The 13,546-nt window shown below is 39.2% G+C and overlaps 1 protein-coding gene across 1 annotated transcript in view; it reads left to right on the top strand.

Moving 5' to 3' along the window:
• L3mbtl4 (l(3)mbt-like 4 (Drosophila)) overlaps positions 1 to 13,546 on the top strand; it is a 259,896-nt gene that overhangs the window by 52,939 nt on the left and 193,411 nt on the right. Inside the window, exon 9 of the mRNA XM_013027135.1 lies at positions 1,576 to 1,686. Coding sequence (XP_012882589.1) covers positions 1,576 to 1,686 — 111 coding nt within the window. The remainder of the gene's footprint in view (positions 1 to 1,575; positions 1,687 to 13,546) is intronic.

The raw sequence follows: 13,546 nt of genomic DNA, 5'->3' as shown, positions 1-13,546 counted from the left end.
GAACCACCAGCCTCTAGCCTACAGAGGAGCTTTCTGGATTTTAGTAAGTAAAAATTCTCAGCTACTTGTATTCTTTCTCTCTTGTCTTCTTTCAAAACGTTGTTTTACTGTGTATGCAAAAAAATTGGCAGTACTAGGATTTGAACTTAAACTCTTGGGCTTCCTAGCAGAAGTTCCCCCACTTGAACCATTCAGTTATTTTTCAAATAGAGCCACATATGAATTACAGATTGTACCACCATACCCAGCCTTTTCAGTTTACTTTTCTAACATTAAAAACATACAAGAAAACAAAATGATGAAAGTAGTTAAAAAGGCAACTTCTAGGCTCTGTCTCATGGTTATGTGGATACAGCTCAAGTAGGTGTCTTTGTCATCTACAAAATGAAACAATTTCATGTGAGGATAGTGATTTGGGGGAAAAACATGAACACACTCCATGTATTAAATGTAAGTATGCTTTGTAGAAAGAAAATATGTTGGAGTAAAACACACTAGATGTTGGAGAAAGGTGACTATTTATGACTCCTGTATTAGCAGGGTTTCATTTTCCTATGACCATTTCTAGACTTAAGTTTCATATGCTTTCATTTCCTATAATGTCTAGAGCAAACTTTGGTGTGCAGTAACGGTGAAAGGTTTTGCTATGTTACAAACACTTCGGAGTAACTTTTTGACTCTGACTTGTGATAGTTAAATTTCTGAGGTTATAATGGCTCTTTAGGTCCTTGTGCCTTTTTTTTTCTGCCCTATTTCCTTCTTGACTGTGTGTCCATATCACTGACATTTGGTCCCTGCATTTTGAGACTTGAAAGGAACCTCAACACAGCTGAGGCCTCTAATCTTACTGATGAAGTAACAACTCATAAGCTATGGTTTTCAATGATAGCACAGTATGATTTTAAGACAACAGTTGAAATCATGCAAGGTTTTATCTAAGCATGAAACAGTTTAGGAGCTGAGTGGGACTGGGAGAGATGAAGAAAATAATGGAAGGGATGACACTGATCAAGATACATTGTACTCAGAAACTGACATGTTGAATTGAACTCTTTTGTATACCTACTTAAAGGTAGTACAAAATTATATATGTTAAAAACATTTTAGATCTAGGAAGCATTGTGTGCTTTTTGAATTACGTCTTTGATAACTTAACCTCCTTGGATATGCAATCCCAAACTGGGAAATACTGAGAATAGCCAAAAATTTCTTCATTTACAAAGGCTAATTTGAAAAAAGGGGAAGAAATTTAAATAAATAAAATCCTTTGAGAACTTTGATGTGATTGTTAATGGAGTCAGAATTGAGTCTGTCTTTGTTTAACGACCTTCAATGTGACAAAAAATTTTCTCCTCCCAGATTTTTTGTGAAACAGATTTGAAGAATTACATAAAGTCCCATGAGTTGTGAAAAGCAAACTCCAATTGGGTTAAAGATTTGAGCATTAAGACTAAAGCAATAATACTCGAGAAAAATTGACTAGAAGATCTGAATTGTGAATGTTGAATTGAGATTAAATAGATGATGTGAAAGTTGCATGACTTATTGCAGCTATAATGTTCTATAATATTTCAGAGGGGCCCTCATGGTTTTCTGCCAGACATGAAACTTGAAGTTGTGGATAAACGAAACCCACGCTTAATTCGTGTTGCAACAATTATAGATGTTGATGACCAAAGAGTAAAGGTACATGTTTTCAATTATTATGTTATGATGCTGGCATTTCTCCAACATTTCTTCTGTCTTTACCATGCTACCATGTCCTTTACTTTCTTCAAATTTTAACTCATCTGTTCAGTGCTTTTTCTGGGGAGAAAAACCATTCTGGATCTGACCTTGAAGAATGTCCTTGGCCATGGTGGGATGAAGTAAGTGGTAGGGTCTCTTAAGACAGGAGGCAGAAGGCCCAAAAGAGGCTGGCTGCAGAGACTCTGATGTTTGGGTACAATTAGTACAATACATTTCCAATTGGTTTCTTTTCTACTCAATTGAGTTTTGTGTGGACAGATTTCCAGCTTATCTGTATATGGACTAAGACATTTGATAGCTGAGTAAGACAGATTTTGAGAAGGATCACAATTCTTTATTTTCTGCTTTTTTTCCCTAAAAAAATAAAACCAAGCTTAGTCTCTATAACAGAAAGGAAACAAAGTTTGCATTAAATATTTGATTAACAGATAACTATACTCTCCTTTTTGATGGCATTTTAAATATGCACAACTCCAAAATGAAATTTCCTACAGGGAAAGCTTTTTATCTTTTTGTTTCTGAGAGCTGAGAGCATCTGTGGAATTCATTAACTCTTTTATAGCATGGCAGTTCAAAAATGATTTTCTGCCCAAGCACTGTTTTTTTTTCATAATAAGAAGCTCAAAGTCAACTAATTTTAATAGATGCTATTATTGAAAGGATTTGTTTCATGTACAGTTTGAGATCATCTAAAAGACATTTCATTTCCTTTATCCTTAATTTGAAAGCAATATCTTAATTCATTTTATAGAGAATATTCAGTACATACATTTCAATAAAATTTAGAGACAGATACCTTGCTTTGCTATAGATTACCACGAGCATATGTTCAGTGTTCTTAATTTTCCTGAAAAATGTAAACAATAATTATAGTCAAACATCAGATGGGTATTTACTTGCTTAATACATTGTTATTACTGTTTTACATTTAATTTCAAGAAAATTGCTTAAGATTTAAGAAAATATGGCTTCATTGTTTACTGGATATCATAATAATAGTTTTATAGCAGTATTGTCCCTGTAATATAATATTATGTTATTAAACTTTTTAATTTTATTACATTCCTCAGAAAGGCTCAATTTTTTTTTTGTCAGTTGTGGGGCTTGAACACAGGGCTTGGATGCTGTCCTTCAGCTCTTCAGCTCAAGGCAAGTGCTCTACCGCTTGAGCCACAGCACCACTTCTGGTTTTCTAGTGGTTTATTGGAGATAAGAGTCTCACGGATGTTCCTGCCAGGGCTGGCTTTTAACCGTGATCCTCAGATCTCAGCCTTCTGAGTAGCTAGGATTATAGGTGTGAACCACCGGTGCCCAGCAAGGTTCAATTTTTTTTATTGTGAAAATGTCATATAGAGGGGTTACAATTACATGGGCAAGATAATGAGTACATTTCTTATCAAGCATTGTTGCCTCTTCCTTTGTTTCTCCTTCCCATCCCTTCCCATCTTCCCCACCTCTCCGTACCACCTTCCTTCTCCATGCCAAAGTTGTAAAGTTCGTTTTTCAACGTAACGATTTGTACATCTCATTGTTGCATTGGGTCCACCTGTATCCCTATTTAAACGATTTGTTTTTTCCCTTCCCCTCCACAAATTATACCAACATCAAATACAGTGAAAGCATGGGTTATACCATGGGGGAGGGACATACAAAGCAACAAAGAAATCATCTTATAAATATGTTAGAAACAATTACATGAAAGCAAAACCATTTGAATCCTTATCTTGGGGTTCATTTCACCCAGCATCAACTTATCTGACATTTTCTGCTTGTCTCAGACATATACTAGTTACTGCAAATAAGGGAAACCATGGGACCTATGTGTCTTTGGGCCTGGCTTACTTCACTTAGTATAATTTTTTCCAAATTTTTCATTTATTTTTGGTAGAAAGTTTTCAGTTCCTTTCTCCTAGCTTTCTGAAATGTATAGGCATTCTTGTTATCAGTGGTGCTCATACTGTACAATAATTCCCTAGAACTTCTTCCCAGCTCACTGCAAATTAGTGCCTGTTGATCTGTCCTCTATACTCTCTCCCCACCCACTCCAGCCTCTGGAAACCACCATTCCACTCCACTTCTTTGTCAAGGCTTGTAGAGGCTCAATTTTTACTGGATTGTGTGTGTGTGTGTGTGTGTGTGTGTGTGTGTGCGTGCGTGCACCCGCGCGCGTGTGTTAGACCTGGGTCATAAACTCAGGTTCTGGGCACTGTCACTAAGCCTGAGCCAAAGCTGTACTTTTGGACTATGTTTTCTTTCTTTTATTGGTGATTAATTGAAGATAAGAGACTCTCTAACTTTCCTGGCTGAGCTGGCTTCAAATGGCAATCCTCAGATCTCAGTATCCTGCGTAGCTAGGAATACAGATGTAAGTTACTGGCACCTGTCTTCTTTTCTAGGTTTTTAGTTGCTATTTTATTGTCATTTATAAAATATGTATTCTAGTAGCTATTGAATGTGTTGGATTAACTTATTACCTTAAAATTCTGTTTGAATCAAGCACTGGTGGCTCATACCTATAATCCTATCTACTTAGGAGGCTGAGATCTGAGGATCATGGTTCAAAGCCAACCTGAGCAGGAAAGTCCATAAGAGTCTTATCTCCATTTAACCACCAGAGAAGCCAGAGGTGGAGCTTCAGTTCAAGTGGTAGAGTGCTAGACTTGATCAAAAAAGCTCAAGGACAGCACTCAGCCCCAGGACTGGCATGAGTGTATGCAGGTGCATGAACGTATGCACGCACACACACGTTTGAAAACTAGCTCCCACGTAATTTCATAGTTTGTATTTATCATCTCAGCAATGACATTTAAAAAAAATCTCTTAAATATTTAGCCAATCCTTCCAAATAAATATTTTATATATTTCCTCCTTGCTCTTTCTCTTTCATGGAAATTGCCCTGTTTTTACTGGAGAAGAAGAGTTTAGAAATCTGTAGTACCTCTGAAAGTTGCAGAGCCATAATTGTCATTTCTATGGTCCTACATATAATGGAAATACCCTTAGCATTTTAAACCTTAATAAAGGTATATTTATGCAAATGAAACACTGCTTTGTGAAATTGTGCTTTACAATGAGTGAAATGAGTTGTTTCTGCACACTATTTAGTCAATCAGTTTGTATCAGTCTTACAATGGTCATAACTGGCCAAGCCAATTATGTGCCAAGCTTGGCACATAGATCTAATCTCTTACTCATTTCTAACCATTCTACCACGGGCTCTCCATATCCACCCCATTCGCAGTCAGTCCTTCCATTGTCTCACCTCATGAAGGGGAGGTAGAAGATTGTCAGCATGCTGGCCAGCTTCTGATTGTAAGCAAGAGTCAAACCTTAGCGTTTAAAATTCCATTCATCAATGATCCTCAGGGAAGATATGTCATGCTAGATCTGCTCTTTGCACTCTTGTTCTGGGAGGCTGAAAGTAGTAGACAAGGTTTTCTTGATGGTTGAGAAAGTATTTGAAGCTTTCTTTTACACCAGCAATTCCTCCATCCTTCAATTCATGTGTTGATTATAACATTCTGTAATTTTGTTTTGTGGAAATGAGTGTCTTTCAACAGCTGTTTTTTTAATCCTTGGTGAATAATAGATATTTAATATCTGCATGAATGATAAAGGAGTGAGTGGAGGGGCTTTGGTATCTTGACTGTTGCTGATAGTGTTGGTTGCAGGCTTCACCCACTGTTACCTGCTTCCTAACTTTTCTCCTGTTGGAGTTGTATTTCCACCCAGTGTCTTGGGAAGGCCAGAGGACACATCTGGACTTGGCTTCCAGCTCTGACTCTTCCTTCACTTGGTGAAGTTCTCACCTTATTTCAGCTTCCCTTAGTTATGGGCCAAGGGTTAAAAAAACACCTATCTCATAAGCTTTGGGGGAAAATTCCAAGTGGGTTTCTGTTATGATTTCTGAAACTGTGCTAGTGTCAGGATCTCAGCAGTAGCTGCTGCTGTCCTTTGTGCAGATGCCCTGTGCTGCTGTCCCAGGTACTGAAGGGAGTACTTGCAAGCACAAACAGGCAGGGAATAAGCCAAGATGAGAACAGCAGGGAGTCTGACTGGCACTCTGAGCGGATGGCTAGGGTGACCTCAGCCTGCCCTAACAATAAGATCACATCTATGACAATGGTAACAATGCTAATGGTAACAATGTGTCCTTGTCACATAATGTTCTACCAACTTTCCCTGCATTTGTGTATCATCGTCTCCCCGGCTTTGTGGTACTCTCCCATGTGGTGCTTCTTGCTGCTGTCCAAATTTCATAGAAACTGAAGTTTAGCAAGATTGTTACTGGTCCTAGGCCACAAGCTAGTAGATCGGAAAGCAGGGTCTAACTCTAGCTTCCAAACAGGCTTTCGGTCTTAGGATTTATAATCTTCCTCTGTCTCCTACTCCTGGCTTGCAGTATTTTCCCCTAAATGACCCACTGCAGAGCAGGAGAACAGAGTGTTGGATGGTAAGGAGAGAGCTCCATGAGCCCACTGTGCCCTGTGCCTCTCCTGCATGCTTGTGCCTCTGGGGGAGGGGGGTTGGCATTCCCAGGTAGACTACAGCAGGTTCCCCCAACACTGATTTCATCCTTCTTCACTGCCCAAGGTTGTACCTGCCATTATCTGGTTTTGCAATAGCGTTTTAGAGATATAATTTCTGTACATTATTAACTGTCGTGGTTTTGGTTATCTTCACAAACTTGTTCGACTACCACCAGCAGCCATTCATGGTCACTGCTCACTCACTGTACCTTCCCTCCCCCACCCAAGCACCTGGCACTCACTGAGCACTGCCTAATGGGCAGATTTGCCTACCTGAGCATCTCATCTAAACAGAATCCTATAATGTGATCTTTGTAAGGTCTTTCATTGGTGTTATGTTTTCATGGTTCACACATTTTACTTACAAATAATACTTCATTGCATAGATACCCAATATTAGTTGATCGACTAGTCATTTGGTAGATATTTGGGGTATTTTTGCTTTGTGACTATTTTGGATAATGCTGCTATGAAAATTCATGTACATTTTTGTGTGGATGTTAAAGTAGAACTGCTAGCTCATATGGAGACATCAGGTTTAACACTTTCAAAAATAACCACAATATTTTCTGAACATTTTCTTAACATGTTAATTTTCTTAACATTTTCCCACATGTTTGGGATGAGGATTCCAGGTTTTATTTTTGTTTTTGTTTTGTATTGTCACTAACACTTGCCTTTATCTGTTTTCTTTATTTCATTTTGATTTTGGTTTTTGCTAAGCTATCCTGATGTGCCTTATGTTCTTTAAGTTTAAAAAATATGAATTGCTATTCGTTATATGTGCCCATTCACAGTATGGATGGCCAGGAGGAGTAGAATGAAGTCATTGGCTCAGTGGCTGTAGTATTAGATGCAAAAACCATAGCAAGTGTGGAAGTATCTGGAGTGATAGACTAAACACTGAACAGTAGACTAAACAGTAGATTAAAATGTGTTCTTTGTTCTAGAAACTAGGCTAAATAAATTATTTGTGACACCTTTATAATCCCAACTACTCTTTTAGAAAGATGTTACCTCTGCCAGGTGCTAGTGGGCCACACTTGTAATCCTAACTACTCAGGATGCTGAGATCTGAGGATCACAGCTCAAAGACAGCCCAGCCAAGAAAGTCCATGAGACTCTTATCTCTAATTAACTACCAGGAAAATCAGAGGCTCATGTGGTAGAGTGCTAGCCTTGAGCACAAAGACTAGGGACAGTGTCCAGACCCTGAGGTCAAGCCCCAGAACTGGCAAAAAAAGAAAAACTAAGATTTTAAGATGTTAGATGTTTCTAACTCCAAAACTGATGTTTCTATAGTTTATAAATTACCTGAAAGCAGTGGAATAACTGAAATTGTAAGCTGTCAATATTGCAGATTTTACATGATTCATGGTATTATACTTCCTAGCACTCAGCAGTCCCTGTTCCCATCACTAGCTAGGCCACACTTGTCTGGTGTCCATACTGACAATACTCACTTGCCTTGGTAGATAAGCATGAAGTTTTCCATATCATGGGAGGTGCTGTTTCCTCACATGTTGATTGTTAGGTTCATTAATTACCATGACTACTCTCTAATAAATGTTTATGATGGGCTTAGTGTTTCTTGTTCAGTTTATAATATCTATTGCGTTTAGTAATCATTCTCTTGTTTAGCAGCATTCTGTACTCTGTTCTGAAAGCCCGTTACCATTGTCTTATCAGGAAATGAACCATAATTACTCTGGTTGGGTGGGTGCTCCTAGGTGGGAAAAGTGTTCTCTGACCAGTAAGTAAGTAAATAAATAAATGTAAAGCAAGGACTCAAAAACAGAGTACTATTTGATACATATTTGCCCAGTGGGAACTGAAGCTAAGCTGTAAAATGAATTATAAATAAATTCCAAATAGGTGCTTTAGAAAGTTCTCCTGAATCATTAATAAATAGAGTCTCTTCAGCAAGTCTTTTCATATTTAATACATTAACTAGATGTATTTGTGGCATTTCTAAATGGAATAAGGGCATGATGACCAAGAGAAATTGTCACAGAAAGATGTCCACTTACCGGACTTAAAGATTATTTTAGATTTTTAAGTCAGATCAATAGTTGAAATATTTTTTTTGAAAAAAAAAACATTTGCAGATGGATTGGTGCAAAGCCAAAGTTCAAAGACAAGTTTGTGAATGTTCTCTTTAATTAGGGGCGGCCTGTCTTTGAGAAGGTTGGTTGACCCAGTGAGCCCTGGCTTAACTATCTGTCAAGAAAGGAGAACATTATAGAATAGATCATCTCATTTGTCAGAGTTTCTAATGGGTGCATTTCTGGAAGTGACTTTGAAATAAGGCTAGGACAAGATACTAATGTTAAAAATGAGTGTCCTTTGAGCAAAACTTGTAATTAATTACCATTATTGTCCCAGTGATTGATAGCTGAGTTCATTTTGGGAAGGAGACTGACAATTTTCAAAAAAGTATTATGACCAATAATGAAAAGATCATTGTTAGCATTGGTGAAACTGTAAATTACTGTCAAGCATAAGTTCCAGGAATGTCGCAGCAGGTTTTACCTGTTCCAATTGCATTAGTGTAATTACAAGCACTGGAAGCCACAGTGCTGATAATACTAATGACAGTTACCTACAAGGACTCACCAGCTACCGATTCCATGCTGGTTGCTTTCGTCATCCTCACAGTGACCTGTAATTTAGACAGCACTGAGTAACAGGCACAGGGAACCTAGAAAATGACTTTGCACACATAGTCTAACCAGGTGGGAATCAGGCAGCTTGGGTACTGTGTGCTATGTGCTCCTTACTCAAATGTGGCCACATGCTCCCTACAATTGCCCAGCCAAAGAAAATGGATGTCTCTCACATTTCAATTTCACATCATTTTTACATGTCATACCATAGTATTCCCCTTTTTTCCCTACCAGTCATCTAAAAATGTCAGGAGCATATTTTTAATTTATAGAACACACAACACAGGCAGGAGTGGGCCTGTTATTTGGCCTATAGACTGTGATCTACCAACTCCTGTCTTAACAGATACTAAATGGATGAAGGAGTGAGAAGAACATACTGTAATCTTCATTACAGGAAGTTTTTTTTTGGAGGGGGGGGTCCGGTCCTGGGGCCTGAACCTGGCTCTGGGCACTGTCCCTCAGCTCTTCAGCTCAAGGCTAGCGCTCTATCACTTGAGCCACAATGCCACTTCCAGCTTTTTTTCTTTTTGCTTATGTAGTGCTGAGGAATCGAACCCAGGGCCTCAGGCATGCAAGGCAAGCACTCTACCACTGAGTCACCTTCCCAGCTCCTACAGGAAGTTTTATATAGTTACAGCCTCTAGGTTTAGAAGACATAGACTTATCAACTGCTTACCATTGATTCACTTAGTTTTCAGTATGAGTGCATCCCAGGCCCCCAAGTGATGCATAATCTGTCACACACTAGCTAACTTACTACCATTAGAGCTGTCAGGAGAAATTTCTCTGTCACTTTTTTTTTGTATATACCAGTCCTGGGGCTTGTACTCAGAGCCTGGGTCCTGTCCCTGAGCTTTGTTGTTCAAATTTAGTGCTCTATCACTTGAACCACAGCTCTACTTGTTTTTTTTAGGTAGTTAATTGGAGGTAAGCGTCTCACAGACTTTCCTGCTGGGGCTGGTTTCAAACCGTGATCCTCAGGTCTCAGCCTCCTGAGTAGCTAGGATTACAGGTGTGAGCCACCAGCACCCAGAGGGGTTATGTATTCTTAAACATCCATAGAGTGCTACAGATTTCTCTGTTGTAAGAATGCAAATAGGTGGGTACAGAAATAGTGAATTATATTAGTGTTGCAGGGGTTACTGGGCTTTTGAGTAAGAATTAACAGTTCTTAAGTTAATAAAAACAGGCTCTCCATATTCTAATCATTTCACTCAAAGCTATATATTTGCTCAGACAGCTGAGACCCCCTGACATGCTATGATAATGAAGCCTTTTATCTCCCAGACCTTCAGCCATGGGAACCCACTGTGTTCCCTTAGAGTGACAAGAAATCTGTTGAATTCATCTTAGCTTTAAAGGACACATACTTTCTCTGCTGTGTTCCTGAGTTTCTAGAAGTGTACTGTGTGACCAGCTGCAGTTTTGACATTCCAGCGCCCTTACCAATACTGATAGCTAATTATACTCAACATGGTCTCTTCCTCGCACATCCTGTTTCATTGGCATGCTATTTTTACCACTGGAAGCATATCTTTCAAGAAATAAATAAATGAACAAAATCACCCCAGAATGGACGGTCTAGACAAGATGGTGAACACTCTATCTCCCTTCCAAAGCTCAGATTCCTCACCTCCTCTCTTTTCCTTTCTCCTCCCCTTCTCTCTCCTTCCCAAATATTCAGAGTAAAGATTAAAACTTGAACCTACCTCACAGTCTGGTTGTGAAGATAAGTCAGAATCCCTGTTCCGTAGCTCATGGTACAGGTCCTTATATAAATTTGAAAATTTATCATAAGTACAGTGAGTATTGTGAATAAAGAGGCTGTGAGGGAGATGGCTTCTCCAGAAGTTTTTGATTTATATAACTATAATCCCTCTATGCACCACCTTTACAATAAATAATAATAATAATGCTATGCAAGTAAACTACCTTATTATTTTTTTAAAGTTTTTTTGCACAAGAAATGTATATAACATACCTGTATGTATGTTGCTTTTTCCCCAAAACACCAAATGCCTTTAATTACTACCTGTAGACAGGGAAACTTGAGATTAAATGTGCTCCATCTGTGTTTGTTTGTATGCATGCATGCATGAGATACATATGGGCGCATACATATATACCCTTGTGTGTTCTTTCTCCTTTTTAAATTGGAAGCAATTCCTTGGGCAAGTGGTTGCTCCTGAGATTTTTTTGGGACCTGTAAATAGAGAAATCATAGGCGATGCATGGCTCTGACTATGGGACAGGGGAGGGCGTGGATGAGGGGCAGGGAGAAGGGGATCTCTGCTTAAGAAATAGCTGAAGATCATTTTCTGCTTTTACTTCTAAGATAATTCCTGGCACATCAATCCTGGGACTTCATGGAGAATGTTTGTAGTAATTCCTTTAAGATAGGAATGGCAGAACTACCCCCACATTCCTGGGGGCAGTCTTGTCCCAACCCCAAGGGGCCTGTTGATAGAAAAGAGGTGTGTGTCCCCAGCACCTGGAAGATGAGTTCATATCACTGAACCAAACAGAGGCAGGAAGCTGCAGAGGAGCTGGTGGTGTGGTTTAGAGGTACAGACTAGTGTGATGGCAGCCCAGAAAAAGCATTTACTAGCTGGATGCTTAAGCCTAGTTACTTAGGGGGCTGAGATGTGAGGATTCAAGTTCAACGTCAACCTGAGAAGAAAAGTCTGGGAGACTGTCATTTCCAATTAATCAACAAAAAGCTGGAAGTGGAGGAGGTGTGGCTCAAGTGGTAAAGCACTGGCCTTGGTTGAAAAAGCCAAGAGAGAGCACGAAATCCTGTGTTCAAGATCCAGTACCAACACATGCACATGTGTGCGCGTGCATGCATGCGCATGCACACACACACTCACACACACACACCAACAACAGTTAAAAAAAAACAAAATAAAAAGGGTTTGCTGGTTTGAAGAGCAGAGCAGACAGAGCACAAACCTAAAAGTCTTCAGGCAAGACTGCACATCCAGGCTTCAAGGCAGGTGTGCTGGTCACTGACCATCCATTCAAAATCTGGATTTAGCGATTAAAGATGACGTATTCTAGAGACTTTCTTTTTTATTATCTTTTTTTTGTATTGTCAAGGTGATGTAAAAATGGTTTCAGTTACATAAGTAAGATAATGAGTACATTTCTTATCAACCTTGTTATCCCTTCCCTCAATTTTCTCCTACTTTCCCCCTCAACCCCTTCCCAAGTTGCACAGACCATTTCCAACATATTATCTTATGTATATCACTGTTGCCTCAGTTCCCCCTCTTTGTCCTTTGTCTCACCATTTTTGTTGTTCCCCTTCCCTTCCCTAATTCTAATAAATGTATATACAATAGCAGGGTACCTAAATCAAATATAGTAACAACAGAGAATATAGCATAGGAGGAAGAACATACAGAAGAAACAAAAAATCACATAGTACATTAAAAACAACAACAACAAAGAAAAACCTCTTAGAGATTTGTGGGGTTTATTCCAGAGTCAGAATCTACATTGATCCCAGTTGGCCATTGCATTGTCTGTGCACTGAATGTGTAAATCCCTGTCCTCAGACATGATCAAGGGATACAAATGTGCTGCTGCTCTGGCTGTACTTCACCAGGGTAGTGTTTGCTAACCTTTACAGTGACCAGGAGTGAGTGGCTGCTAGGGATTCTCTGGGGAACCCTTCTACTTACCATATCATCACACATAACCAATGTTTACTGATAAACATAAAGTGAAAGCGGCAACTTGCTTCTCAATGGGGCAGGGAGTGAGGGGAGTATGACAAGGGCTGCTTAGATTGTCTCTATCAGACACCCTTTTGGAGGGCATGTGGGTCATTTGTCTTTTTTTTTTCTTGTGGTGGTACTGGGATATGAACTCATGCTTGTTAGGTAGGCCTTCTGCTACAAGCCCATTCTTTTCTGCTTTAGATTTTTTTCATGTAGGGTTACATCTTTTTGTCTGGGCGCCTCAGACAACAGTCCTTCTGTGTGTCTCAGGTAGCTGGAGTTACAAATAAGAACCTTCACATGTGTTTTATTTGTTGAGAAGGGGGTCGCCATTAATTTTTTTCCAGGACTGGTCTCAATTTGTGGTTTTTCCTAATCTTCGCCTCCCAGGTAGTTGGTAGTATAGGCAAATCCACCGTGCTCTGCAGTAGTGGTGATTATTAATTGTAGATTCTGTGCAATTATGTTTACCTGTTGTCATCTACCTCTTTGAGAATTTAGAGTCTTCTTGTTTTTGAGATCATTTGGATGAACTTTTTTTATTGTGAGAATACCGTACAGAGGAGTTACAATTACGTGGGCAAGATAACGAGTACATTTCTTATCAAGCATTGTTGCCTCCTCTCTGTTTCCCCTTCCTTAGAGTCTTCTTTTGGTTTCCTCTTCTTAACCTCTGTATACTGGCATTTTCTAAGGCTTAGGTTTTGGCCCCTTTGCTTTTTTAATATTTCTTTGCAGGTAGATCTCAAGCCTAACTGCCTATGTAAATACTCAGCAAACATCAATATTTTACAAAACTCCCTCAGGTGATTTTAATGAATGCTGCTGCGGAGAATTTCTGCCTGTTCTTGTTCTCTACATGATCCTCTCCAAC

This window comes from Dipodomys ordii, unplaced genomic scaffold (assembly GCF_000151885.1).
Source record: "Dipodomys ordii isolate 6190 unplaced genomic scaffold, Dord_2.0 Scaffold100, whole genome shotgun sequence".
Taxonomy (NCBI): Eukaryota; Metazoa; Chordata; class Mammalia; order Rodentia; family Heteromyidae; genus Dipodomys; species Dipodomys ordii.
This window is presented reverse-complemented; position numbering and strand designations above follow the sequence as displayed.